This window comes from Sarcophilus harrisii, chromosome 6 (assembly GCF_902635505.1).
Source record: "Sarcophilus harrisii chromosome 6, mSarHar1.11, whole genome shotgun sequence".
Lineage (NCBI taxonomy): Eukaryota > Metazoa > Chordata > Mammalia > Dasyuromorphia > Dasyuridae > Sarcophilus > Sarcophilus harrisii.
Window position 1 is genome coordinate 243661953 of NC_045431.1, and position 25543 is coordinate 243687495.

The 25543-nt window shown below is 59.5% G+C and overlaps 4 protein-coding genes across 5 annotated transcripts; 2 read left to right on the forward strand and 2 right to left on the reverse strand.

Moving 5' to 3' along the window:
* The first annotated feature begins 235 nt into the window (after nt 1-235).
* On the forward strand, nt 236-13177 carry NXF1 (nuclear RNA export factor 1). 2 transcript variants are annotated; one of them, XM_031944239.1, is made up of 21 exons: nt 236-372; nt 6675-6867; nt 7167-7326; nt 7547-7630; nt 8013-8117; nt 8260-8340; nt 8475-8544; nt 8634-8722; nt 8836-8943; nt 9033-9142; nt 10608-10644; nt 10850-10918; nt 11026-11081; nt 11196-11303; nt 11391-11449; nt 11537-11652; nt 11775-11817; nt 11923-11998; nt 12086-12268; nt 12378-12438; nt 12596-13177. In XM_031944239.1, exons 1-21 carry the CDS (start codon nt 345-347, stop codon nt 12632-12634), a joined length of 1875 nt encoding a protein of 624 aa, XP_031800099.1. In that variant the 5' UTR covers nt 236-344; the 3' UTR covers nt 12635-13177. The 2 variants fall into 2 exon arrangements, with proteins under 2 accessions (XP_031800099.1, XP_031800098.1); XM_031944238.1 differs by lacking the exon at nt 236-372 and adding an exon at nt 695-1192.
* Nucleotides 13178-14623: 1446 nt separating this feature from the next.
* On the forward strand, nt 14624-15679 carry TMEM223 (transmembrane protein 223). The gene is made up of 2 exons (XM_031941300.1): nt 14624-15020; nt 15326-15679. Exons 1-2 carry the CDS (start codon nt 14693-14695, stop codon nt 15616-15618), a joined length of 621 nt encoding a protein of 206 aa, XP_031797160.1. The 5' UTR covers nt 14624-14692; the 3' UTR covers nt 15619-15679.
* On the reverse strand, nt 15676-19952 carry TMEM179B (transmembrane protein 179B). The gene is made up of 5 exons (XM_031941299.1): nt 19780-19952; nt 16678-16865; nt 16466-16600; nt 16108-16186; nt 15676-16006 (listed from the first exon to the last, which is right to left on the reverse strand). The coding sequence occupies exons 1-5, from the start codon at nt 19873-19875 to the stop codon at nt 15845-15847; spliced, it is 660 nt and encodes a 219-aa protein (XP_031797159.1). The 5' UTR covers nt 19876-19952; the 3' UTR covers nt 15676-15844.
* A 14-nt stretch (nt 19953-19966) lies between these two features.
* TAF6L (TATA-box binding protein associated factor 6 like) lies at nt 19967-23848 on the reverse strand. The gene is made up of 6 exons (XM_031941298.1): nt 23816-23848; nt 22802-22876; nt 22114-22334; nt 21814-21946; nt 21495-21623; nt 19967-21366 (listed from the first exon to the last, which is right to left on the reverse strand). Exons 1-6 carry the CDS (start codon nt 23819-23821, stop codon nt 20602-20604), a joined length of 1329 nt encoding a protein of 442 aa, XP_031797158.1. The 5' UTR covers nt 23822-23848; the 3' UTR covers nt 19967-20601.
* Nucleotides 23849-25543: the final 1695 nt, after the last annotated feature.

Genomic DNA, 25543 nt, shown 5'->3' on the forward strand with positions numbered 1-25543 from the left:
CCGGGAGGAGGAGCCGGCTGCGACGCCGGTCCGGCCCTTTCCCCAGCGGGAGGCGCGTGCGCATGCGCATCGCGGTTTCCTGCCGTCGCCGCTCCTCCCGCCCCGAGTGCGCAGGCGTGGCGTGCCCCAGCTCCATTGTTGCGTCCGCTTGGCGTCGCGGCTCGGAGCCAGTCTGGCCGAGCTGGGGGGCCGGCTACGGGGAGGGGGCGTGCGCAGGCGCGTCGGGGAAGGGGGGGGGGAGCGGTGGCCGCTCGCTCTGAGGCGCAGGCGCAGTGCACTCCGGAGCGGCCGAGGGGCTTCGTCGGTCGGCGGAGCCGGTGTCCGGATTCCTCCCCCGGCTCGTCATGGCGGACGAGGGCAAGTCGTACATCGGTGAGTGCCAGGGCTCGGGCCTCAGGCGGGAGCCCGCGAGCCGGAGGCCGGGGCCTGGGAGGGATGAAGCCGAGGCCCCCGGCCCGAGAGCTCGGTGGAGCGCTCGGGGGCGGGGGCGCGCCTCGAGACGCGAATGGCGCCCCTGAGGCTGCGGGGACGCGCGCGGCGGGTGGGGGCGCGCGCGGCGGGCTCGAGGCCAGGGGCGCGCCATAACCGTGGGACTCGAGCTCCCCACCCCCGGGACCGCGTGCCCCCCACCGGGAGCGTCCGGGCTGGGGGAGGGGCGGCGCTGGCGCGGTGCTTTTCGCTTCTCCCCGGAACAGGCGGTGGGGGAGGGGCGGCCGCGGGGGAGCCCCCCAGAGGGGGGGTGTCCTAGGGCTCACCCCACCCTTAGTGACCTTGAGGCCGGTAACTCAGTTTCCCCAGGGAAACGAGAGCCCGCGTGCCAGCCTCCAGCCGGGCACCAAAGGGCGGCCACGCGTGGCCTCTTGTGCGTGTTTTCCTGTCGCATCCCTGGTGCGGCTGAATCTCCGCGAGGGCCCGAGTCCGGGGGCACAGCTTCAGCCGGCGGCGAGAAGACCCGGGCTTGGCTGGGAGGGGAGGGGGCCCGGCGCGGCCCAACCCGCCTAAACCGCCCGTGGGAGATGGAGGCTCCGCGCCGCGAGGAGCTGGCGTAGAAGCCGGTCTGGCGGAGGGCCCTCGGACCTAGGCCGCCGCCCCACGACCCCTCGGGGCTCCGCGATGGCGGACACCGGGCGATGGGACGCCCACGGCGGTTCTTGGCAGGGGGTCCGTAGGGAAAGGGTCCTGAGAGCTGCAGGTGCGGAAAGAGCCAAGGGCTGAGGGGGTGGGGGTGGGGGGGGGGGGCCTTCCCCGGGCGGGGCCCCCATGAGAGCGCCAGGGCTGGGGCCTGTGGTCCAAGAACACTTGTCCCGGGGAATCCCCGCCCTGGGCGCCAAAGGAGCCGGCTCTGTGTGGGGGAGCAGCCGCCGGGAGCCCCTGGAGCTCCAGGAGTGAGGAGGGGAAGCCCTTGTGCAAGGCGGGCACAGACCCCCAGGGGCCGCAGAGAGGCTGCTCGGCTGGGCTTGGGGAAGGCCAAGGTTGGGGCCGCTGCTGTCTCCTGTCAGAGGTGAGGGACCTGGCCAGGCCCTCACAGCTGGCAAGGGCGGCTCCCATCGCGGCCAGCCTGGTGGGCTTGGATTTGGGGGGGAGCCCGAGACCGCTGGAGGCGGGTGAAGGAGAAGGCCCCGGGGGCGCCCCAGGAGCTGGTCAAAGTACATTATCGGCAAGGCCACCACCTGGCGTCGAAGGGTCCGAGTTCAATTCTTTCTCCGAGTCTTTGTTCCTCTTCTGTGAAACACCTTTTGAGCTTCCTTCCAGCTCCGGGTCTGGGATGCGTGATCCCTGCCTACCTGTGCAGGGAAAGCACGTCCCCAGATGATTGTAAAGGGAGTTAGCGTCCAGAGGCCTTTGGAAGGAGGGGAGCACGGAGAGAAGGGCTGGAAACCTGTCAGATGAGCAGCACCTGGGACAAGGCCCAAGGAAAGGGAGGGTTTTTCTGCAGGGAGAGGGGGATGGGTCTGGCTTTGGATTAGGGGAGGGGCATGAGAGGGGCAGATTGGTTTTCCAAGTTTGTCAAGTTAATTGACGCTTGTTTTTCCATCACACTGACTGCCCCCTCTGCTCTGCTCCCCACAGACTCGCGCTGGCAGAGTCTGGCCCCCGTGGCTCCCCCCTAATGTAGCAGGACACGCCCTCTCCGTTCCTGAAGGTCCCTGTAATTACACTGGGTGCAGGGATGTGGGGGCTTGAGGGCCTCCTCTAACTTGCTGCGTGTGGGTCAGACCTCTCCGGCTTCTTCCTGGTCATTGTTGCGCTGTGATGTTCCATTCTCTTCCTCCCCGGTTTGTTTAGTCACCCCTGCCTTGATGGACAGAGTCTTTGTTCCAGCTCTTTCTGTTTCTAGCACTCCCGGGGCTGCTGGGAGTATTTGGAGGATAGGGCCTTTCTGTCTCTGACCTTTGGAGTGTAAAAGATGGTTTTTTAGCATAATTCCAAACGCTGCCCGGAGCGGTCGGGCTCCCTCATGGTTCTGCCACCAGAGTGTGTGTGTGCTTGGCTTCCCCAAGCCGGGGGATCACCTTCATAGGGGAGGCGCAGATGGCAGTTTTAGAAATGTGAGGAGTGGGGACAGCTACGGAAAAGATAAAGCTGAGTGCTTGGGAAGCAGAGGGATCGGCCTGACTGGGAAGCCCTGTGGGGGGGAAAGTCCCACTTGGGGGCAGATGAGGAAGGGAGGCTGAACAATGCAGTGTGGGACACCAGTGCCCTGAGCCTGCCCCTGCAGAGACCCAGGCTGGCGCTCACCCACTGGGGTTCTGGTAAAGCACACTCCCCTGGGGTGGCAAGCCCCTGGGGGTGCTCTCCCAGGAGAAGTTCCTTGTTGAGAGTCAGGCAACCGTTTATGAAGTCTAGCTCTGTGTCCCTCACTGTCTGCTACATGATGGGGAACAGAGAAGCACAAAAGACAGTTTTAGCCCTTCGAAGAGCTTGGATCTCTTCCTTTGAAAAGTGCCTGTTCTTTTGGGGAATTTATCTTTTGGGGAATAGTTCTTGGTCGTGCAGTCATTTGGCCACGTCCTACTTTTTGTAACCCTGAGCCGCAGCTCTCGCCAGACTTCTATCCAAGCCCACTGAGTCCCATCTTCTGTGGCCGGAGCTTCACTAGTTGATCTTCCAGCGAGTTGCCTGATTTAATCTTAAGTATTGACTGATTTGATCTCCTTGTCCAAAGGCCTCTCTGCAGCATCCAGCTTTCCTTCTAATCCACTTCTCACAGCCAGACGTTGCTACTGGAAAAGCCAAAGCTTTGGCTCCACAGACCTTTGTAAGCAAGGTGCTGTCTCTGCTCTTTAGTCTGCTTTCCTTCCAAGGAGCAAGCAGCTTTCAATTTCATAGCTGCAGCCACTATCTGCAGTAATCCTTGAGCCCCAGAATATAAAATTGGATGTTGCTTCCTTTTCTTCTTCTATTTGCCAGGAAGTTATGGGACCAGTTGCCAAGATCCTATTTTTTCTTTAATGTTAAACTTCAAGATAGCTTTTTTTTTTTTTTTAATTAAAACTTTTTATTTAGAAAACATGCATGGGTAATTTTTCAACATTGACCCTTGCAAACTATCTGTTGCAAATTTTCCCCTCCTCTAGATGGCAGGTAGTCCCATACATGTTACATATGTTAAAATATATGTTAAATCCAATATGTGTATCATATTTAAAGTTATCTTGCTGTACAAGAAAAATCAGATCTACCAAAAAAAAAAAAAAAAAAAAAAAAAAAAAAACCTGAGAAGGAAAACAAAATGCAAGCAAACATCAAAGAAAGAGTGAAAATGCTGTTTGTGTTCCACACTCAGTACCCACGATTCTCTCTCTGGGTGTAGCTGACTCTCTTCATCACTGAACAATTGGAACTGGTTTGAATCATCTCATTGTTGAAGAGAGCCACGGCCATCAGAATTGATCATCGTATAGTCTTCTTTTTGCCGTGTACAATGTTCTCTTGATCCTGCTCATTTCGCTCAGCATCAGTTCATGTCAGTCTCGTCAGGCCTTTCTGAAATTCATCCTGCTGGTTATTTCTTACAGAACAATAATATTCCATAACATTCATATACCACAGTTTATTCAGCCCTTCTCCAACTGATGGGCATCCACTTAGTTTCCAGTTTCTGCTACAAACATTCTTGCACATACAGGTCCCTTTCCCTTCTTTAGTATCTCTTTAGGAGGGTATAAGCCCAGTAGTAACACTGCTGGGTCAAAGGGGATGCACAGTTTGATAACTTTTTGAGCATAGTTCCAAATTGCTCTCCAGAATGGTTGGATACATTCACAACTCCATCAACAATGTATCAATGTCCCAGTTTTCCTGCATTCCCTCCAACATTCATCATTATTTTTTCCTGCCATCTTAGCCAATTTGAGAGGTATGTAGTGGTATCTCAGAGGTGTCTTAATTTGCATTTCTCTGATCAATAGTGATTTAGAGCATCTTTTCATATGACTAGAAATAGTTTCAATTTCTTCATCTGAAAATTGTCTATTCTTATCCTTTGACTGTTTATCAATTGGAGAATGGCTTCAAGCCAGCTTTCATGCACTTCTCTTTCTCCCTCATCAAGAGGCTTTTTAATTCCCTTTCCCTTTCTGCCATCAGAGTGGTACATCTCCCAGCAAACTTAATTCCAGCTTTTGATTCATCTAGCCTGGCGTTTTGCATGATGTACTTTATATATAAGTTAAATAAAGTAGATATTACATAGTCTTGTCTAATAGTCTCTTCTCTAAAATATAATGTTCTCCAGGAACAGGTTTCTTGGGGAGCTTCTGGAGCCAGCCTTCATTTTAGTTCAAAGTAATAATCACCTCAAATGCAGCCAGGAGTTAAAGTCCAAATCCTTTATTTTCTCCGTCCAAGTCTTGTCCTTCCTTGGGCCCTCGGTTAGCTTTCTTAGAGGCCTCTCTCTCCTTGGTTCCAAGAGTTCTTGCCACTAGTCCTTTTGTCTCTTCCAGCTTCAGCCTCTAGCTCCCTCTGAATCCAAAGCCTCCAGCCAGCACAAAGGTGGAAAATGGAATGAATCTGACTCCGCCTCCGAGAGAGTGGGCTTGTGGGAACTCTTCTTTATATATGCTCTCTTAAAGGTGTAAACTCTAATAGGTACTAAGTACATAAGCATTGTATCTATCAATTCCAGTGACTTAGCAACCTTGTTTCAAGTTCTGGCCCATAATAGTCTTATCTCTATTCTTTTCCTAATCTTAAACCAGTTTATTGTTCCAAGTTCAGGTTTAAATGTTGCTTCTCATCCTGCATAAGGTTCCTCAGGAGACAAGCTCCCATCTCTTTGGACTTGCCACATTTTGTTGTGATCCATGCAATCAAAGGCTTTAATGTCATTCTGCAATAAAAAGCTTATGATGTGAGCCACAGTCAGCTCCAGGTCTTATTTCATTTTAGTTTTGACCATCTGGCAGTGTCCATGTGTAGAGTTAGCGCTTGAGTTGTTGAAAAAGAATGTTTGCTATGACCAGCAAGCTATCACGATAAAACTGTTGGTTTCTGCCCTGCTTCATTTTGTATTCCAAGGCCAAACTTGCCTCTTATTCCAATTATTTTTTGATTCCTTACTTTAGCATTCCATTCCCCGGTGATGTGACATGGATGGGGGGGGGGGGTATTTCTAGAAGATAGTAAAGTCTTCATAGAACTGATCACTTTTGAGTCTTTCAACATCAGTGTTTGGAGCATATATTTGTGATACTACGATATTGAACAGTTTGCCTTGGATTCAAACAGATAGTTTGAGATTGTTTTTGAGGTTGTATCCCAGGACTCCCCCTTTTGTTGATGTGAGGGCTATTCTATTTCTTCTAAGAGATTCATGCCCCCAGTAATCTACGTACTGATCAACAGAATTAGATTCACCCATTAGCGGTCATTGACGTTTCTGACACCCAAGATGTCCTCGTTGGCACCTCCTATGTGAACCATCCAGCTTTCCTTAGTTATAGATCTTACATTGCAGACCTTCACAGCATCAGACTTTCAGCTCTAGAAGGATTTCTGGCTGAGCTTCCTTAGCCTTTGGCCCAGCCGCTTCATCAGAACTGGAGCTTGTCCTCTGTCCTCCCCCTACTCTGTTGTTCCTTCGGACGATTTTATCTTCCGAGTTTTTTCTTTCTCCCCAAGACAGCAAACAATCTGCTATAGATTATACACGTCCAAACCTTTTAAACACGTTTCCATGTTTTGTTGTGCAAGAAAAACTAGACCGATGGAGGGGGAAGCCAAAAAAAGGACACCCCCCCCGGGGCCAAAAAAAAAAAAAAAGACTGTGAAAAGACTATGCTTCAATCCCCATTCAGTCTCTACCATTCTCTCTGGCTGCAGATGGCATTTTCCCATCCCCAACTATTGGGATTACCCTGAATTCATTGCTGAGAAGACACGAGTCCATCACAGTTGATGCACCACATAGTCTTGTGTAGTCCTCCCCAGAATTCGGTCCCTGCTCCTCCAGTCTTTCTTCCTTAATTCAGCCTCCAGAAAGAGCCTCCATTTGAATCGGAGCAGTTTGCCCCTCACGGTGGAACACCTGTTAGAAATGGTGTTGTCTTGCATCCTCTGGTCTCCAGTGTGTTCAGCTGCCTTCAGAGAGTGCTTTTGCAACCAGTAAGTGCTTTGTTGAGGAGTTCTTCTTTTGGTTTCTGATTTGTATCTCTGTTCCTCCCTCCCTCCAGAGCACGATGACCGCGTTGGGGGTAGTTTCCCCCAAAGACGGAAGAAAGGCCGGGGCCCCTTCCGATGGAAATATGGTGAGACTAATTCCCGGCCCCGGAACCGCGGTGGCCCTGGTCCCCGAGCCCCGCGCCTGGAGGAGGATGACGGCGATGTGGCCATGAGTGACGCTCAGGATGGCCCCCGATCCCGGTAGTAAGTACCCACTCCCAGCAGAAGGAACTTTGGAGGAAGCAGACCTTCTCCCCTAGCTGACCCCTCCCCCAGGGGCGAGAGGTTAGTCGCATTTCTTCCCATCACTTTCTGAAATTGGTCCTAGGCTGCTGAATGTGCCCCGCCCCTCCCCCGAGTTAGTGACGTTCCCTCTGATCAACCAGCAGGTGTTGATTAAGCACCCGCCACTTGCCCAGCGCTTGGCCCCCAATCGATGGCTGTGCAGCGAGTCTGAGCCCCGGGAAAGGGGCCGCCTAAGCCGCTCGTTCCTTTTTCCGCAGCGCACCTTACAACTCACGACCTAACCGGAGGGGGGGAGACAACTGGCACGATCGAGACAGGATTCATGTCACCGTGCGCCGAGACAGGCCTGGCCAGGACAGAGGAAGCACCCCTGGCTCCAGCCTGGACGCGGCATCCAAAAACTGGTTCAGGATCACAGTGAGTGCCAGTCCTGGGCGCAGAGCGGGGTCTGCCCAGCGAGGTCTCTGTGCTCCCCAATCAGGAAGGTCCCCTGGGCTTGGCAGGATCTCCAGGGCCCTTGAATTTGGAAGAGCTGTGCTGTTAAATTGGCTTTTTAAGTCTTATCAGAGTCCTGGAGCCCTGCAGAAGTGGCCCGTTCTGCTCCCCTGACTCCTCTTTCTTCTCCAAACCTCCCCAGATCCCTTACGGCCGGAAGTATGACAAGACGTGGCTGCTGAACTCAATCCAGAGCAAATGCAATGTCCCCTTCAATCCTGTGGAGGTACGGGCCTGCCGCCGGATCCTGCTCTGCCGGGCTGCGGGTTTGGGCACGAGCAGCCATTAAACACCGTCCCATGCCCTTGCGCAGCTGCCTTCCAGCCCCGATAACAGTCGTGGAAGAGGCTTAAGTCATTCTGGCCTCAGATGACGGGAATGTGGGGGGCAAAGGGCACAATCCGGGCTATTAGAGCTGATTCATGGCCACGGGCTGGGGTGGGAGGGCACTTTTCTCGGTGGGTTGGAGAATTCTCCTTGGTCAAGCCCATTCTGAGGTTCTGTCCTATGCCTTGGAGCATCTGTCTTGTTGGGGGAGCCATGAGAAGAGATTTTAGAGAAGGAAGCAGTGATGTCAGACTCTGGTCTCTGTCCTGTCCCCTCCCCAGTTTCACTATGAGAACACCCGGGCCCAGTTCTTTGTGGAGGACGCCAGCACAGCGTCCGCCATCAAGGCCGTGAACCACAAGATTTTGGACCGAGAAAACAGAAGGGTAGGAAGGGTATTCGGGGTGCCAGCCAAAGGATCCTGGAGCACTGGGGAGGGTAGGAAGGGCATTTGGGGTGCCAGCCATAGGACCCTGGAGCACTGAGGGTAGAGGAGTGCTGACTGCCTCTCTTGTGCCTTCCCTGCAGATATCGGTCATAATAAACCCGTCTGCTCCTCCCCAGTCGGTGCAGAATGAGCTCAAGCCTGAGCAGGTGGAGCAGCTCAAGGTAAGGTCCGGAGGCATCCTGCCTGTCTCTTGCCCTTGCCGCCACCTTCGCGGCCCCGGTGCCGGTCCCTCCCTCCCCAAGTCCGAGACTTGCTTCTTGTGGCTCTGACTCTGCCATCTTTTCCTCCCCTGTAGTTTGTCATGAGCAAGCGCTATGATGGTTCCCAGCAGGCCCTGGACCTGAAGGGCCTGCGCACAGACCCAGGTATGGCCCCTGGCAGGCGCACGGTGGCTGGGGTGTCTCCGGGCTGACCCTTGTTTGAATGCCTGTTCCTTTGTCCTCCACACCTGCAGACTTGGTGGCCCAGAACATCGACGTCATCCTAAACCGAAGAAACTGCATGTCTGCTGCCCTCCGGATCATCGAGGAAAACATCCCCGAGGTGGGCCCTGTGGCTCCTGGGGGTTGGGGGAGGCTGGGCCAGGCCCCTGCTCCCCATGCTCCCTTGCACTCCCCCTTCCCCTCGTTGATCCTCTCGTTCTCTCCCCCAACCAGCTGCTGTCGTTGAATCTGAGCAACAACCGGCTGTACCGGCTGGACGATTTTTCAGAGATTGTGCAGAAGGCACCGAATCTCAAAATCCTGAACCTTTCTGGGAATGAGGTGAGAGCCGGAGAGTTGGGGGGAGGGGGGCGCCTTGGGGCCCGGCTTGGGAGAGCCCCAGGGTCCCCTTCTGCCTCCTCCTCCTGCAGCTGAAGTCTGAGCGAGAGCTGGACAAGGTGAAGAGGCTGAAGCTGGACGAGCTGTGGCTCGTAGGGAACCCGCTCTGTGACGCTTTCCGGGACCAGTCCTCCTACATTAGGTCAGTGCCAGCCCCTGATTCCCCTCCTGGGGACCAGCACCCCCCGGGGGGATGAGATAGTTTGTCCTGAGGAGGCCCAGCCTGCGAGAGTGGAGCCCGGACCCGGATTCAGCTGCCCTCTGAGCGAGGAGCCCACCCCACTCACTCCCTGTGGTACTCGTCTGTGTCTGTCTGGTTGGCTTGAAGGTTTCCTGCCCCTTCCCCGTCTGTTGCTTCTCCCCTTTAGCACATGGCCTCTTCCAGCGTCTTCCCTCTGCATCCTCTGCTCCGGGGAGGGAGCGGGGACCCCTTCCTGTAGTGCCCTGGGGACCCTCGGCCCCCCGGTCCCCTTAACGCACCCGGTGCCGAGAGCAGAGCCCCGCGGTGGGGCCGGGGCTCGTACCGCCGACGCCTGCCTGCTCCGATGGGCCGACTTGCCCTAGCTGGGCGCGCCCGTCCTTTGGGCCCGCGCGGAGGCGCGACGTGGCCCCGTTCCCTCACGCAGTCTGTCACCTTTGCTGGGCCCGCAGCCCGCGGGCTGCCTGGAGCCCAGGACAGGAGCCAGGGGTGGAAGCTATGGGGGCACAGGCCACTGGGGAGATGACCCCCCCCCTCGGGGGCGCAGACCCTCCCTCACTTGCACACGTCCCACCCTTGCTCGGCCCCGGAAGATGGCTGGTTAGCCAGAGACGGGTAAGATTCCTCAAGGGAGGAACAACCTAAGACAGGCACAGTCGCACAGGGGCCGGCAGGAGAGAATTTGGGGGCCAACAGAGGTGGGGCAGAGACCCCCACCCCCCCAGCTTTGCAGGGCCTGACTTTGGGCGTCTCCCGCCCCCGTGGCCGCTCCACTCCCCGTGCCCGGCTCAGATTCGGACCCAGGCAGAGGGCAGAGACCCAGCCCGGCGGCAGCGCCGAGGCGCGGCGGAAGCTTTAGTCTTCCTTTCCCCTGGACCGTAGGGCAGAGGGCAGCCCCGGCAGAGGCCTGTGTTAGGCAACCAGACCCCCTTCCCCTCCTCTCCCCACCTGCTGTCCTGCCGCGCCCCCTTCGCTCTGCCCCTCCCCTCCTCCCCAGCCTCGCTGTGTTCCTCGACATCTGTCCCACCCCCTGGTATGTCTTGGCCCAGGCTGGGCCTCACGGCCGTGCTGGACATCATCTGAGGCAGCTGGGTCCCTGGGCTCCCACCCCCTTTCCCCCTCCCCTGGGCTGCACAGGTGAGTATGAGGAAGGTAAGAGAAGGGAGCCCCTCGTCTGGGAGTAGCGATGGCTTCCCACGCACTCAGCAAGGGGGACAGTCAGCAAGGAGGCTGGGCTTCAGGGCTAGGTAGTCGAGTGTACGCTAGGGACGTGAGCAGCGGGGTCCCCCGCCCGCAGGGCCCAGGACAGGGCGGGCCGTGCCTGGGGTCTCGGTGTGTTTGCTCCTAGAGCGGCCCTGGCGACATGGCGGCTCTGAGGTGTCGCTCACTCCTGTCCCGTTCTTGACAGCGCCATCCGGGAACACTTCCCCAAGCTGCTGCGGCTGGTGAGTTGGGCTGGCTTCGGGGCTCCCCCCTTGCACTTGCTAACCCCGGGCCTCGGAAGCTTCCTCCTCCCCCTCGACTCCGGCCCCCGCTTTGTCTGTCCCCTGGCCCCCCACTCTCCATCCGGCCCCCAGCTCCCGTCCCGTGTCCTGTTTGCTCCCGCAGAATCCAGAGTTCAGACCCTCACTCTTGCCTTGCCTTCCCCAGGACGGCCATGAGTTGCCCCCCCCAATTGCCTTTGATGTGGAAGCTCCCACTACTCTCCCACCCTGCAAGGTACGGGATAGGGGGAAGGGCCAGAGAGGGACAGGTGGGGGGGATGGACAATGGTGGGGGGGGGTCCAGGGCCCCACCCACGCATTCTCTCTCTGGGTGCCTCGCAGGGCAGCTACTTTGGATCAGAAAACCTGAAGGCCATGGTCCTGTACTTCCTGCAGCAGTGAGTGTCAGGGCGTGAGCAGAGTCGGGGCTGCCGGGGGGGGGAAGGGAGGGAGGAGGAGGCTCTGACCCCTCGGGGGGGCCCGCCGCTCTGATGCCCTTCCTGCCTCTGCAGGTATTATTCTGTGTATGACTCCGGGGACAGGCAGGGGCTGCTGGACGCCTACCACGACCAGGCTTGCTGCTCCCTCAGCATCCCCTTCACCATCCAGAACCCCTCTCGGTGAGTGCCCTGGCGGGGCCGCTTTGGGGGGAATGGGAGTTGCCGCTCCCGCCTGCGTCACAGCTCCCCTCCGCTTGCCTGTCCTAGGGGCAACATGAGCGAGTACTTCAAAGACAGTAGGAACGTGAAGAAGCTCAAGGACCCCAGTGAGTGGGTGAGGGGGGCGGGGTGGGGAGGGCAGGGGGCGGGGCTCGGCCGGGCGGGCCCTCCAGCAGCGCGCTCTGTCCCCTCAGCGCTGCGGTTCCGGCTCCTAAAACACACGCGCCTCAATGTCGTGGCCTTCCTCAACGAGCTTCCCAAGACCCAGCATGACGTGAACTCCTTTGTGGTGGACATCTGCGCCCAGACGGTGAGCCCCCAGGCCCGAAGGGGGGAGTGTCGGGAGGGAGCAGCCTCTGAGCCCCCGGGGTCAGGGGGAAACTGGAGCCCCCAGCCCAGCTTTCTGCACACCCATTCCCCTCTGTCTTTCAGGAAACGCTGCTGTGCTTTGCTGTGCACGGGGTCTTTAAGGAAGGTGAGCTGCCCTTTGTGCTTTTACCCTCTCCCCTGCCCCCAACCTTTCTCCTTTGAACCTTGGCCTCCAAGAGTCTTGTTTGGAACCTGGCTTTTCCCCCTACAGTGGACGGGAAATCTCGCGACTCTGTGCGAGCGTTCTCCCGGGTGTTCATCGCTGTCCCCTCCAACAATGCTGCCAGGTAAGGGCCGCCCTTGCTCTGGGGCTGGGGCCGGGGCCGGGGCTTCAGGGCTCAGAACTCGGGATCCGACACCCTGTCGTCTTTCAGGCTCTGTATCGTGAACGATAAGCTCTTCATCCGCAACGCCACCACCGATGAAATCCGCCGAGCCTTCGCCATGCCGGCACCCACCCCCTCCTCCAGTCCCGTGCCCACTCTCTCCCCAGAACAGCAAGAGATGCTACAAACTTTCTCGACTCAGTCTGGCATGAACCTGGAATGGTCACAGAAGTGAGTGCAATTGGCCGGGAGGTGATCGTGCGGTCCGAGTGTGTCACATGGCAGGGGGGGCCCTGGGTCAGTGTCCGGTGCTCGCTGCATTGCTCCTCTCCTCCGGCAGGTGCCTTCAGGACAACGACTGGGACTTTGCTAGAGCGGCGCAGGTCTTCACGCAGCTCAAGGTAGGCGGGAGGCGCCTGCGCTGGCCCCAGAACGGCTCCTCGCCTGTCCTTCTGGGCGTCAGAAGGAGGCCCAAGTGGCAGTTGGGGGGTGGGCTGTGAAGGCTTTGGGCCTCTGCAGAGTGTCTCAGCAGGCCCCTGCTCCCTCCTGTCTCCGCAGGCTGGCGGCAAGATCCCCGAGGTGGCCTTCCTCAAGTGACTCCTGCACTCCCCGCCCCTCTCCCTTGCTTCCTCCTCCTCTGGCCTGGGGCCAGCGTTAGACTGTGAACAAGGGCTGAGAAAGTCCTGGTCTCCCTCGTCCGGGAAGTCTCCACCTCGACCGCACCGGGGCTGCCGGTGCCATCGCCCTCTCGGAAGCCAAAGCTTTGTAGGACTGACACTAACTGTCGCCGGCTGGGATGCCGAGTTCTCCGCCACTTGGGGTCCTTGTTCTTTGTTCTCCTTTTTATGATAAAGAGTGAAGTTTTATTTTGTGTTGTCTGTAGCCAGAAGTGTTACTTATTCCTGTTCCTGGAGCCCCCCGTTGATGCCTGCTGCTGTGGGGGAGCCGGCTCACTTGTCTGTCTCCTGGTCCCGGCTGGGCCAGCCCAGCCCCACGAGTGTTCCTGTGGTCTAGCTTTTTCTGTTCTCAGCTGTTCTTTTCTTTCCCTCATCTCGCTTGCCCCCATTCCCTGTGTCCACTGCTAGGTCTCCCCTTTTTAATTCTCCAGGTTTGTTTGTCAATAAATATTGATAAGAGCTACAGAATGAGACTTCTTCCCAGATGGCCTAGAGCTTGGGGGGGGGGGGGGGGGGGGGGGGACGGGGACGCCTCTGGAGCCAGTCTCCTGTCTGCTGAGGAAAGCGGGCCTGGCACACGCGCACACACATACATCCGCTCCACCCCATTCTTATGATGAGACGCCCAGGGAGCAGATTTCCTTCTGGGACGGCGAGCCGGAAGAAGACCCCGCCTCCGTCGCCGCACTGTCCCCTGGGGCCCACTTCCTCATTTCAGGACGGGCTGGGGCCGGTTTCATTCATGCTTCTGAATAACAACCCATCAAGGCAGTAAAAAACTGGCCCATTGACCACATCCACAAAAAAGGCCAGGAACAAACAGGTCAGTGGCGCAAGAACCCGGCGTTCTGGGTCTGCCCTTACCCGATGAAACCATCTTCTTGAGTGTTCCACGTCATGGCCCCTGGGTGGGCACAAGCTGGCGGAGACTTGTGTATAGAAATCCTTTGCCCTCTTTCTGATGGCTGGGTTCCCGACTGCCTTCCAGAACGGTTCTGTACCCCCACCCTTGCCCCCCAGGGAATACTCTGGGTGAGACTTGGATTAGATGGGAAATGGAGGGGAGGGAGAGAACAATTCCCAACCTCTGCCTGGGACTGCGGGCCCCCTAAACCGGAAGCGGTAACCGCTATTCTGGCCACATGCGATGCTGCTGGTGGTTTGGCCTCCCATTGGCTTGGGACCCTGCCGAAGCTTCTGAGTGAGGAGTGGAGGGCTCATCTGCCTCGGTGTCTTCCTCTGGTAAGTGCAGGCCCACCATGAAGACCCTGGGCCCTTCTAAGCTGGGATACTTCTCTTCGCTGGAAGTGCTTGGCCATCGAACAAAGACCAGACGTGGATGCGCTCTTCCCATCCTGAACCTCGGCTCCTCCGGTCTTTGCCTGGCCTCCCTCCTGACCTCTGACCTCCCATCCCCAACTGAGAAGTATAACAAGCCCCTCCCCCCGCGGCTCAGGGGCTCCGTCCCGCCCCTGCTTTCCTCCGGGGCCGCCCAGCCCGAGCGTCAGACTGTCTGCCCCTGTGTAACCCCAGTCTGGCCCAGTGCTTGGTACACAGTTGGCACTTAATGGTTGCAGGCACAAAGACATCTCTTTGGGGTCTTTATACAACTCCCCGGGTCACGGCAGAGCCTGAGGTCCGGGGCTCCCCGAGGGGCGAAATCGGGACGCTCGGTGCAGCCCTCCGAGCCGTCAAGGACCGTGATGGACTTCCCGGCCCGGGAGAGCCGCGGCTCTCGCTTCACTCTGCCCACCTCCGGGATCCTCCACCACACTAGGGGGAAGCCTCCCACCCCGAGGCAACTCAAAGGGGAAGGGACCGCGGGGACCGGAAGGGACCGCGGGGACCAGAAGTCCCGCCCCCTCCCTTTATCCGCTCGGGCTCAGCAGAGGCCGGAAGTCCAGCCCCCGGAGAGCCGCGGCACCGCCCCCAAGCCTGCTCCTCCCTCCAGCAGTCCCGCCCCAGGAGCGGCGCACGCATGGCGGGGCTGCCCCGGCTGGCCCTGCACCTGAGCCGCCTCGGGCCTCCTCGGGCTTCCCGGGCGCGGGCTGCGCTGCACGAGGCGGCCCCGCAGCGGGATGTGCTGCTCTTCGAGCATAAGCGCGGCCGCTTCTTCGCCTTCCTGGGCTTCTTCTGCGCCGGTCAGGGCGTCTTCTGGACGTCGCTGGCCGCGGCTGCCTTGGCCGGGCCCGGGGGTGGCGCTCAGGGCCCAGAGGCCGAGGGCGGCGTTCCAGGCTCAGGGCGCCGGCCCAGCCCGAGCTCGACCCTCTGGCGCTACGGACTGGCCGCAGGCTGCGCCTCTGTGGGTGAGAGCCGAGGCCGGGGGGGGGGGGGGGGGGGGGGGGGGGGGGGGGGGGGGGGGGGGGGGGGGGGGGGGGGGGGGGGTCGCATTGGTGGGGAAACTGAGGCGCCAGGCAGTGGGAGGGACTTAGCGGGGCGGGGCGCCCGGGCCACGTGGGGGAGCTGGGAAGGGCCGAGCTTCGGGGTTCGCATCCTCAACTCCCCCTCCGGAGCCCTGGGGAGGGGGAGGGGGGCAGCGGCGGAGAAAGGCCCTCCCCTCCCCCCGCCGCGGGCTGAGCCGCCCTCCCTCCCTCCCTCCCTCCCTCCGCAGGCTTGCTGGTGCTGGCCGCCGGGCTGCTCTACTCCCGGCGCTCCGTGAGCTCCGTGTTGCTGCGCAAGGGGGGGCAGCGCGTGACGCTGACCACGCACGCGCCCTTCGGCCTGGGGGCCCAGCTGACGGTGCCCCTGCACCAGGTGTCCTGCATGGCCCACCGCGGGGAGGTGCCCGCCGTGCTCCCCATCAAGGTCAAAGGCCACCGCTTCTACTTCCTCTTGGACAAGGCCGGACACTTCCCCAACATGCGGCTGTTCGACCTCACCGTGGGGGCCTACCGGGGCCTATGAACCCCCGCCCTCGTTCCCCTCCCCCAGCGCCGGCGCATAAATAAAGAGACAGGAAAGCCCAGCGATCCGTTTTCATTGGGGGGTGGGGGGGTCCCCTAAGACAAAGGCTGCCCACCTCCGCTACAAGGAGGGGAGGGGCCGGCGTCCCTCCCCAGCGGCGGCAGAGCCAGGCTCCGGGCTCCCAGGCATCCGCTCTTTGGCTGGCAGGCTCCCACGCCAGGCTCCTTTAGGGCCTGGCCGGGCGGGGCCCAAACAGGACGTCGGTTTCTGAGCTCCACTCCGGGTCTCCGCTCTCCAGGGGCTGGTATGGGGGCGCTTCCCACTTCCACTGCAGCAGCTGCAAAGCCAGCAGCAGGCACCACAAGACCAGGCTCACCCAGGAGGAAGCCTGCAGGAGAGGGCAGAGGGGAGGATGGCAGACTCCGGGCAGACCCCGCCCCAGAGGTTCCGGAGCCTGCCACCCCCCTCCAGCCCTCCCCTCCTCCTTACTTCTGCGTTGTACAGGGAGGAGTAGAAGTGGAGGCCGGATCCGGGAGGTACCCAGGGAAGTTTCTGGGCATCCGAGCAGCTGCGTGGGCAAGAGGCTGGATGAGCCAGGCTGGGGCTCATGGGCACTGGGCGGTGATACAGCTCTAGCCCCGGGGGCTGCCCTTGGGTCCCAAGATTGCCTGGGTCCTTGAGGTGGACTTCCAGGGCTCAGGATCGGAGGCAGTGAGGGTCAGCTACTCGGGGAGCAGCTTTCTCAGTGCCAGGGCCCACACCCTGCCCCCCAATTTCCCAGATGAGGCCCTTCCCAAGGTACTCCCCTAGGGCAGTGGCCATTTCCCTCCCCCTCGATGCCCATTACCAGTTCACGATTTTAAGGCTCATGATGGAGGCACAGAGGGACTTGGTGCCAAACCGGAGGATGCACGAGGACACCAGCACCAGGAAGATGCCCGCGGCCGACAAGCCCAGAGAGATGCGGAGGCCAAGGGGACTTCTGCAATGGAAGAAGCCCGTGGGATCCAACAGTCTGCATCCCCTGGCCAAGATGCCCCTGGACCCTGCCACAATCACCTGTGAGCATCTTCCAGGTAGCTGCTGTACGTCCAGTAGAACAAGAGCAAGAGGCAGTAGAGGGCCAGGAGGCCGGACACACCGGCCACAAAGTAGCAGAGGGACGGGGCAGAGGAGCTTGCCAGGGTGAGGGAGGAGCCGTTCCTGCTGGCGACGCCATAGACGGGGCACTGGCCACTGAAGGAGGCCTGGGAAGAGAGGCCTACTCAGGGGGGCTGGCCAGAGCACAGACCTGCGGCCACGGCCCCCTCGGGCCAGTCAGGCGCCGGGCCTCCGGCCAAAGACAGCCTGTAGGGGCGGATGTGCACAGGGCACCTTGGGAACACTCAGAAATGAGGTAAAGCACGATTTTATGGTCACCTAAGGGAAAATGGCAGAGCAGGCAGAGCCGGGCCCAGATCCCACTTGTGCCCCTCCTGAGCAGGGCACCCTGAACAAACCCCTGACCTTGTCTCTGCTGCCAGGACCCCAAGATTGGAACACAGGCCAGTGTGCACCAGCCAGGGAGCTGGCCTGCTGTGTCAACGCTGCCCAGGGGCCGGGCCCAGGCCGGAGCCAATATTCCCATAAGTCTGCCACCTAGAGGCATCTAGGGAGCCAAGATCTCCTACATCTCAAAAGTAGGAGCTCTTCCATGCTAGTGAGACCAGATCCCGGCCAGTGAGTGCCCGCAGACAAACCGGCGCCCAGCAGCCGAGAGCTCACCCCTCTGGGATCGAGAGCCCCCAGCCCTCCATGGCAGGACATGGCCGCCCCCTGCCCCTTTAGGACCTTAAGCTAGCAGCGAGCTGCAAGGGGATGGGACTCCAGGCCTGCAGAACGAGAAACCCGGCTCCAAGCAGCCTCCTCACCGAGGCTGTCATGGGCCCTCCTCTGGCTCCTAGGCCGCCTCCCTGTCCTGTCTTTCCCTCGCCACCTCTCCCCATTGACAGTCCAGGTCACCACCAGTCCCCCATACCTGAAACCGAGGGGTCATCTCGGATCCCTCCTCCCCCCCTCCCCTTGCCAGGCCAGTCCCTTGTCACAACCTGTCCTTTCTACTTGGGAGACCTCTCTCCCTCCAGCACCGTCAGCCCCTGGCTCCGGCCCTTCCTCTCACACCTGAACCACTGAACGCAGCTCTGGTTTCTCCCTCCCCCAAGCTCCTCCACACTCCGGGTTAAGGGGATTTTCCTAAAGTGAGTCTGAACTCTCACCCTCATCTCTGCTCCCAGGCCTGGGCTAACGGCCCACCTGCAAGAACGTGTCCTTCAAAGTCTTCCTGCCCCACCCCCAGACTCCATGTATTCTGTGGACATCCAGTGAGACATCATCTCACCCATCAGACAGTGAACTCCTGGGGGGGGGGGGGGGGGGGGGGGGGGGGGGGGGCAGGGGGAGAGGGGGGCAGACAGGAGGCACCTAATGGATGCTTGAGCCCAGAGAAGTTAACGCCATCAGGACAATGAGACAAGGCCCCAAGATTCTGGCCGAATGGGACCAAGGGAAAAACCCCAGCTCCCCTGAAGGCTTCCTAGGGGGCCATGGGGGAGGTGCTGGCTCCCAGGGCAGTCTCCATTCCCTCCACCACCTCCAAGCCACCAAGGGCCCCCCAACAAACTCCAGCCCATACCCCTCCTCGGGCAGTGCTGCACACGCCGGGGAAAGCGGCTTTCTGGGGGTACTGACAGTGGTCGGGCAGGGGTCTGCTCTGCCCAAATGCACCCCGACCATTGTCTAAACCTGGCCCGGGGGTGGCTAGGACCTGAAATAAGGGAGCTGCCTTTTGGGGCATCCAAGTTGAGGCTTCTGGAGCCAGGGCAGGGGAGCTCCTACCCCCAGTGGGAAATGGAGAACTGTTTGTTCTTTCACTGGTGCAACCCCTTCCTTCCCCTGTGAGCCGTTTCATTTCCTTCTTGCCCTCAACCCAGACAGAAATCAAGTTAAAAGTGACCACTGTGGCAAGCGACACAGCCTTCAGCAAATCAAGGTCTGCCATTGAAATCTTTGCCCCGTGCGATTCTCCCGCTGGGATTGGGGACCATCCTCTTCAGGAACCATCGCCCCACTCCCCACGGGGCCCATGGATCTCTGCAGCCCCTCCCCGTGGCTCCAGGACCCCCAGCCCAGTCCTCCAGACGTGAATAGTCAGAGGAACACTGTCATAGAGAGGAGGCCGCACACAAAGGGCTAATGTGCAAGGAGAAAGGACAGATGAGGACCAGGGCTCGCCTGCAAAGTGAAGTCAAGGGCAGGGCAATGACAACCATGTGGGGGGAGCTGGGGGGGGGGGAAGGGGAGAGTGAGCCAGTGGTGAGGAGTTTGGCCCCCAGAGGGAGGCAAGGAAAGCACTCGAGCCCCCTCTTGCAGGGGCCGGGCAGGGAGACGCAGACTTGGGTGCTGAGCTGCTTTTGCTCGCCCCCCCCCCCCATCCTCAGGAAGAGCTGCACCAGTTCAGATGCAGTCTCTTCCCAGGGGAGCCCTGGGGCAGGGCCCGGCCTGTCTCCTCCTGGACTCTCCAAAGAGGGAGCCCAGGCTGGGGAAGGGGCGGCCCATCAGAGCCCCCCCCCACACACACAATGGTCCTCTTCAAACTGTACCTGTCCACAGGCTGGAATCAATGACTGGTCACAAGCATGGCTGTAACCCCCTGTAACGCATGACCCGGGACCTAGTCATAATCCACCTCTTCCTGCCCAGAAGGGGAAACTGAGGCCAGGAGAGTCGTGCCCTCAGACAGTGAAGAATGGGGGGAAGGGGAGTCCTGAGAATTACTTCAGGGAGTGAGACCCTAGAGTCTATTCTCTTTGCTATTCAGAGGGGGAAACTGAGGCCCATGAGGAGAAGGGAGCCAGAGACCAGGAAGCCCACTACTCTCGTTTTCCAGAGGGGGAAACTGAGGCCCACAGAGGGGAAGAGACCTGGAGACCAGCAAGCCCACCCCCCTCGACGTCCAGAGGAGGAAACTGAGACCCACAACAAGAAAGTGTCCCCGGAGTCCAGGGAGCCCAGCCCCCTCACTGTCCAGAAGGGAAACAGGCCCACAACAGAGAAGTGACCAGGGAGCCTGCCCCTCTCCCTGTCCGGAGGGAGAAACCGAGGCCCCGGCCTCATGGCCCGCACCTGCGTCCGGAAGACAGCGGCGGCCACCACGGCCCCAGCCAGGAAGGCGGCGGCGAAGAGCACGAGCTCGGCGCGGTGCAGCCTGGGGAGCGCCATGGCCACCCCGCTCCGCTCAGGCCCCGCCCACCCGCGCTTTCGTAGGCCAACCGCCTTGCACGCACACTACGATACCACACCGGGCACGCCGTCGGCTTCCGGCAAAGATTTATTCGCACACGCCCCGCCCCCCGGAGAGGGTGGGGCAATCAAGGAGGCTCCGCCCCAAACTCCCCCACCTTCTCAGCTTACTGTAGGTGAGGAAACTGAGTCCCGGCCCCCATCCGGTCAGCGGCTCGGCCGAGGTCTCATGTGCCTCGGAGCTCCGGAGAGCCCGTCCACTGCAGGAGACCGAAGGCCGTGACGGACGCCCAGAACCTCGGGGGGGGGGCGGGGGGAGGGGCGCCTGGCCTTTCATTAGTCAGGCCTAGGCGGGGCCTGGCAGTGGAAATTCCAGGAAGAAACCTGAGAAGGGCCCGAGGGGGCCAAGCCTCCGACTTCAGCCCACTGGCTCTCGCCGCCTCACGCGGGAAGGCAAAGCTAGTCCGGAGTCTGCAGCATTAGTTCGTTTCTTCGCCCCGCCCCCTCAACGAGAGGTAGAGCAAGTACCACAGCCTGAAAGAAGGCAGAACTGGGGGGGCGGAGCCGCAGCAGGCGCTCATTGGTTCGCCGCCCAGCCCCCTCCCCACGCGAGGTAGAGCGAGTTGGGCAGTCGGCGAAAAGGCTGGGCGGGGGCGGAGCCCGCGGCAGACGCTCATTGGTTCGTTTTCGCCTCACCCCGCCCCCTCACAGCGGGAGGTAGAGCGAGTAATCCGACAGCAGCCAGCGGCGCGCCGGCCGTCCCGTGCGCCCGATCATGGGCAGCTTCTGGGCGTAGCGCGAGGCGGGGCTGGGCCCCTGCGGCGGCGGGAAGGCCGTCTGGAAGAGGCGGCCGCGGCAGCGACGGCCCGCCTGCCGACCGGCGATGATGAAGCGGAAGTGCGGGGCGCCGCGGGGGGCGAAGCGGCTCTTCTGGAAGACTTCGCGGGCGGCCGCTCCCAGGCCCTGCTGCCGGGGCGCGCCCCGGGGCCGGTGCACGCGGGGCAGAGGCCGGCTCTCGGCGGAGGCGGCGGGGGCGGCGGCGGCGGGGGCGGGGCCGCCCGGGGTCGCCCCGCGCGGGCTCTCTTCGTCGCGGGGACTGACGGTGGCGCTGGCTGTGAGCTGGGGCATCTTGCGAACGGCGTCGGCCACGGCCGCGGGCTCCTTCTTGGCGCCGGGGGGCCGGGCCGCGGCGGGCGCGGGCTGCCCGGTGCCGAAGCGGGTGGCCAGGCTGTCCCCGAAGAAGGCGTAGAGCTCCCGATACGTGTCCCCGAGGGGCACGGGAGGGGCCGGGCTTCCCAGCCCTGGGGTTCCCGGGGCCAGCGGTGCCCCTGGCCCGAAGCCCGGCTCCCCGGGGGGCGCTTCGTGCAGGAGGAGGCCCGTCCAGGGCAGGTCCTCGGGGCGCCGGCAGCTCCGGCCCCGGCCCGGCTCCGCAGCCTGTGCCTTCATCTTGAGAAGCCGCTCCACGGCCACCTGCAGGGGGTGGGGAAGGCAGGACTGGGGAGGGGCCTCGGGATAAGTCCCTTCCCCTGGCTGGGCTAGCCCCGCCCCCCGTGAGCTGCCCTCCCTAATCCCTCACTCCCCCAGCCCCCGCCACTCACCAGGATGGCTCCGTACACCTTGTGTCCATCTGCCTTCACCTGGGCATTGGACACGGAGTAATCGTCCAGCACGGCCTGCAGGTTGGCCCAGTAGGTGGAGAGGTGGGGGTACAGGACCCGCTCCACGGCCTGTGGGAGGGAGTCCTGGTCAGGCCTCTGGCCTAGGAGGACCCTTCCCGTGCCCCCGCTGGCCCTCAGCCCAGTTACAGGGAGCCTCCTGGGAAAGGGTCCGGCCCCTGCACCGGGATCTCCTTCCCAGCAGAGAAGCGCCCCAAGGGCAGCAGCCAGGGGAGCTGGGGGTGGGGCTCGACGACCTCACCTTCCAGCCCAGGGCGTGCAGCCCCACCACTGCCCCGTAGTGGGAGCACAGAGGCCGCACGGGGTCAGCCAGCACCTTCTGCAAGGACAGCAGGATCTGCTGGGACAAACCATTCACCAGGTCCCCATGGGTCCTATCGGAGTCGGGACAGAAGGGAAAGTGTAATTAGCCAGAACCCCCCCCCCCCCCCCACTTCTCAAATGCTCTTAGTTGGGAGGAGACTGACCAGATTTCCCCCTCCCCCATCAATGGGGGAGGGGGCGGTGCCTCCCCAACCCAGCCAGCCTCCAGGGCCCCTACCAAAAGATGTGGCTGAGCAGGAGGGCGGCTCCATCACGCAAAGTCCAGTGGTCGTTCAGGGGGTTGATGGAGGCGGCCAGCGGCTCCAGGACACAGTACAGAACGCTGCCCACCAGGGAGCGGACGTAGGGCCCCAGGCACAGGTGAGGGTTGCGCAGGAGGCTGCGGGCCACCTGCAGCAGCCGATGCAGCTGCTCAAGATCGTGGCTCACCGACTTCACCTGGGAGGAGAGGAAGCGGAGAAAAGGAGGCTGCAGCCATGGGAAAGCAGAGGCAGTTCCCCGCCCAGTTCTCCCAGGCCCTGGTGCCCATTCCAGCCAGTGTCGGGACCTAGGGGAAGATGGGCCAACAACCAAGAGACAGGGACTTATACACAAGAGGGTGCCACGGGATCTCAAGCTCAGAGGGGAAGGGGGGGCGATGAGGAAAGCGTCTGCACGCAAAGGCTCATCCCCACCCTGAAGGACCCCAGGCAGGCCAAAAGGCCGGGGGAGCCAGTGTTGGAGGGCCAGCCTCCTCTCTGGGAAACTGAACCCCAAGTCTTGGGGAAGTGGAATAGGTAGGAAGGCTGAGAAATGGACTGAAATAAATGATTCTGCCCTGATCCAAGAGCTCTCTCCCCTCTCCAGGCTCTCCCCCCACCAGATTCTGTGCTGCTCCCCTGACCCCTCTCCCCTCCATCACTCACCCCACTGACCACATACACAAAATAGGGCAACAGGGCCGCAATCTTGGAGTTTGTCTGCAGGTCCTGAAGGGCCACCTGGAGGCACAGGAGGTAAAGGTGAGCCTTCTATGGCCAAAGCCCCCCCTCCCCTGGTAAAATGGGGGTGGCAGAAGCTCCTTGCCCAAGGTCCCAGAGCTGTCTAGATCCGCTGCCCCTCCCCCAGCACACTCTTGGTCCAGCAGGACCTCTGGCAGCAGCATCCCTCAGCCCAGGCCCCTACACAGGTTAAGGAAAACACCATCCAAGCCTCGACTTTTTCAGGAGAGAGGGGCCCTGTTAGGGGGTCGGGAGGAAACCCTTTAAGAACTGAGGAACTCTCCTAGCGTCCTGGACTGGTACCCCGCTCCATCACGGCCCCCTGGGGATGACTAGGAAAGCCCCCTTAGCCGAGCATCAGTTCAGCTATACTAGTTGTGTAACCGTTTTCACCTCAGTTAAGTGGGTACCATAATATTTGTGGTACCCAGTAACCGGCTCAACAGTAACTTGTCAATCCTGAAGGCCCGTAGAGATGCAACGGGGATAGACACAAGCTCTATGAAGGGAGCCAGGGAAGGTGTCACCCCCACCTGGGTACAGGCCAGTAAGAAAAGGGACACTCTGGGTCACGTCCATCCCAGGCTCCCCACCTGGGGACGTGAGGTGCAGGGAACAGAACACATCAAACCCCGTTACTGCAGCTCAGGCCAAGGGCAGGCATCGGGAAGTAAAGCAGGAAAAACAAAAGGAAGCCGAGAACTGAAAAGAGCCAAATAAAGTAGTGGAGGCTGTAGGAGCCTGGAAGGCACAGCTGCTCTGTTCCCATCTCAGAACAGGAGGAGGCCTGTACAGGGCAGAAAGGACGCCCACTGGCCAAAAGAGTCTGGGAAACCTTAATGGGGGTTGCTGTGGGGGAGGGGTTGCTGCTGAGCAGGCCCCACACTGGGCTGCCAGGGGGGAAGAGGAGTGCCTTAAAGGAAAACTAGCAGGCCTGACCTTCATGAGCTGCGGGTCATCCCCCAGCACCTGGGTCACTTGGGGTTTATTAAGGCCCGGAGGGAGAGGATGGGAGTGGGGAAAAGGAAAATAAAATGAGGGAAAGGTTGCTGGGTTGGAATTTAGGAGGGATATTTGTTTTGAGGGGGAAGATGAGGGAAAGAGGAATGATAGAAGTTTGGGGGTAGTTCCCAGGGGGTTTTGTATACAAAGAAAGGTTGGGATAAATTGTGGAAACCCTTTTTGGTAAATGCCCTTTTAATAAAATTTATTTTAAAAAGGGGAAATTTTCCTGGTTTTACCAACTGGAGAGGGAGAGAATGGGGAAAGGGTTTTGGTTGCAGAGAAGGAGGGAATACAGGCCCAAAGGGGAGAAAGGGTTTAAAATAGGTGAAGTTGGGGGTGGGGGGTTTTTGGGAGGTTTTACTGACGGATTTTGTTCTGGGGTTTTTTTGGGTTTTGACTGGGAGGGGAAAGGTTTGGAGACATGGAAGTATTGTGGGGACAAATTATTTAGGAATTTTTAAAAAAGATTTTTACTTACCCTTTGGAGGGTTTTTTTTGGGTGGGAGAATAATTAGAAAGATTAGAAGGGAGGGAGGTTTTTTTGGCTTTTGTTTGGGTTGGGTTCTTGGTGCCTTTGGGTTTTATTGGCGCTTTTGGGGGTTTGGGGATTGGGGAAAGGTTTCATTGGTTTCTCAGGGGAAGAGGGTGCTTTGGGGGGGAGGGGGGGTTTTTGGGAGCAAGCACACGCTGGGAGGGAGGGGGGGCTGGTTTAAATCTAAAAGTGATTTAAAAGGGGGGAGTTCTGGAAGGAATTGGTTTGGGAAGGGGAGTTTGGTTGGGGTTTGGGGAAGGATGATTTAATTTTCATTTTAATTTTATTTCCAGTTCTCGCCCAAAGTGTGGTTTACCCATTGGTATTTAGAGTACTTATGAAAGTAAGGTTAGATTTCTATGGAGTTTTTCTTGATTACATAATTGGGAGGCATAAGGAGTTTGATTTTGCAAAAGGTTTTTGTTGGAGAGGAAGGGGGAGGAGGGGGGGAGGAAGAGGGGAAGGAGGGAGGGGGAAGAGGGGTTTTGATGGAGGATATTTTGACCTGTTTTGAGTATTTTGTTTCTTAAACCGGAAATTTTCGCCCTTTCTCCGGGTTTTAGAATTGGGAGTTGTTTTGTGTTGGTTAGAAAAAAAGGCAGACTGGGACCCAGAAAGGGAGAGGGAGGGCTTTCCTGAAAGGGACTTGGGTGGTTTTCTGAGGGTAGACATTCGGGGATTGTTAGTTTGCCCGCATTTGAAGGGACCCTTTCGGGTGCCGCTCCCTTCCCAAGGCCGGGAGGTTGGGACAGCTACCTAGGGGTTTCCTAAGGTTTTGCCGCCTAATGATACACCCGATTGGGGAGAGGGAAGGGGGAGGGTCCAGGATTTCCCTGGTATTGAGAGGTGCTTTTTCGTTTTTAGGGGAGAAGGAAAAGTTTATACTAGAAAGGGAGAGAGATTTTAAAGAGGGTAGTGACTTTTCACGGAGGCCGTTTGTTGGGAAAGAATAAAATTTTAAAGGGGTTTTGTGTTATTATTTGCCTGTTTTGAAGCGCTTTGGCTAAAGTGGTTGAGAGAGTAGGTTTTACGTTTTACTTTGGGATTGGGGTCATTGAGCCTGGGTTTTTTGGGGTTTTTTTGGCGGGTTTTGGGCAGAGACTTAATTTTCTGGGTCTATTAACCCAAAA

Bases quoted from the DNA above. Each gene is read 5' to 3' on its own strand.
- TMEM179B (XM_031941299.1), bottom strand. From the start codon at position 19,875: ATGGCGCTCCCCAGGCTGCACCGCGCCGAGCTCGTGCTCTTCGCCGCC. The intron at 16,187-16,465 runs GTAATGGGCATC...TTGCCCACGCAG, and splicing joins AGCCTTAAAATCGTGAACTG to CTGCTCGGATGCCCAGAAAC. The intron at 16,007-16,107 runs GTAAGGAGGAGG...CCTCTCCTGCAG, and splicing joins CCTCCCTGTACAACGCAGAA to GCTTCCTCCTGGGTGAGCCT.
- NXF1 (XM_031944238.1), top strand. From the start codon at position 1,114: ATGGCGGACACCGGGCGATGGGACGCCCACGGCGGTTCTTGGCAGGGG. The intron at 7,631-8,012 runs GTACGGGCCTGC...TCCCCTCCCCAG, and splicing joins TCCCCTTCAATCCTGTGGAG to TTTCACTATGAGAACACCCG. The intron at 8,944-9,032 runs GTGAGAGCCGGA...CTCCTCCTGCAG, and splicing joins TGAACCTTTCTGGGAATGAG to CTGAAGTCTGAGCGAGAGCT.
- TAF6L (XM_031941298.1), bottom strand. The intron at 22,335-22,801 runs GTGAGTGATGGA...CTCTCCTCCCAG, and splicing joins TTGTGTATGTGGTCAGTGGG to GTGAAGTCGGTGAGCCACGA. The intron at 21,624-21,813 runs GTGAGGTCGTCG...TCCCTCCCACAG, and splicing joins TGCACGCCCTGGGCTGGAAG to GCCGTGGAGCGGGTCCTGTA.
- TMEM223 (XM_031941300.1), top strand. From the start codon at position 14,693: ATGGCGGGGCTGCCCCGGCTGGCCCTGCACCTGAGCCGCCTCGGGCCT. The intron at 15,021-15,325 runs GTGAGAGCCGAG...CTCCCTCCGCAG, and splicing joins CGCAGGCTGCGCCTCTGTGG to GCTTGCTGGTGCTGGCCGCC.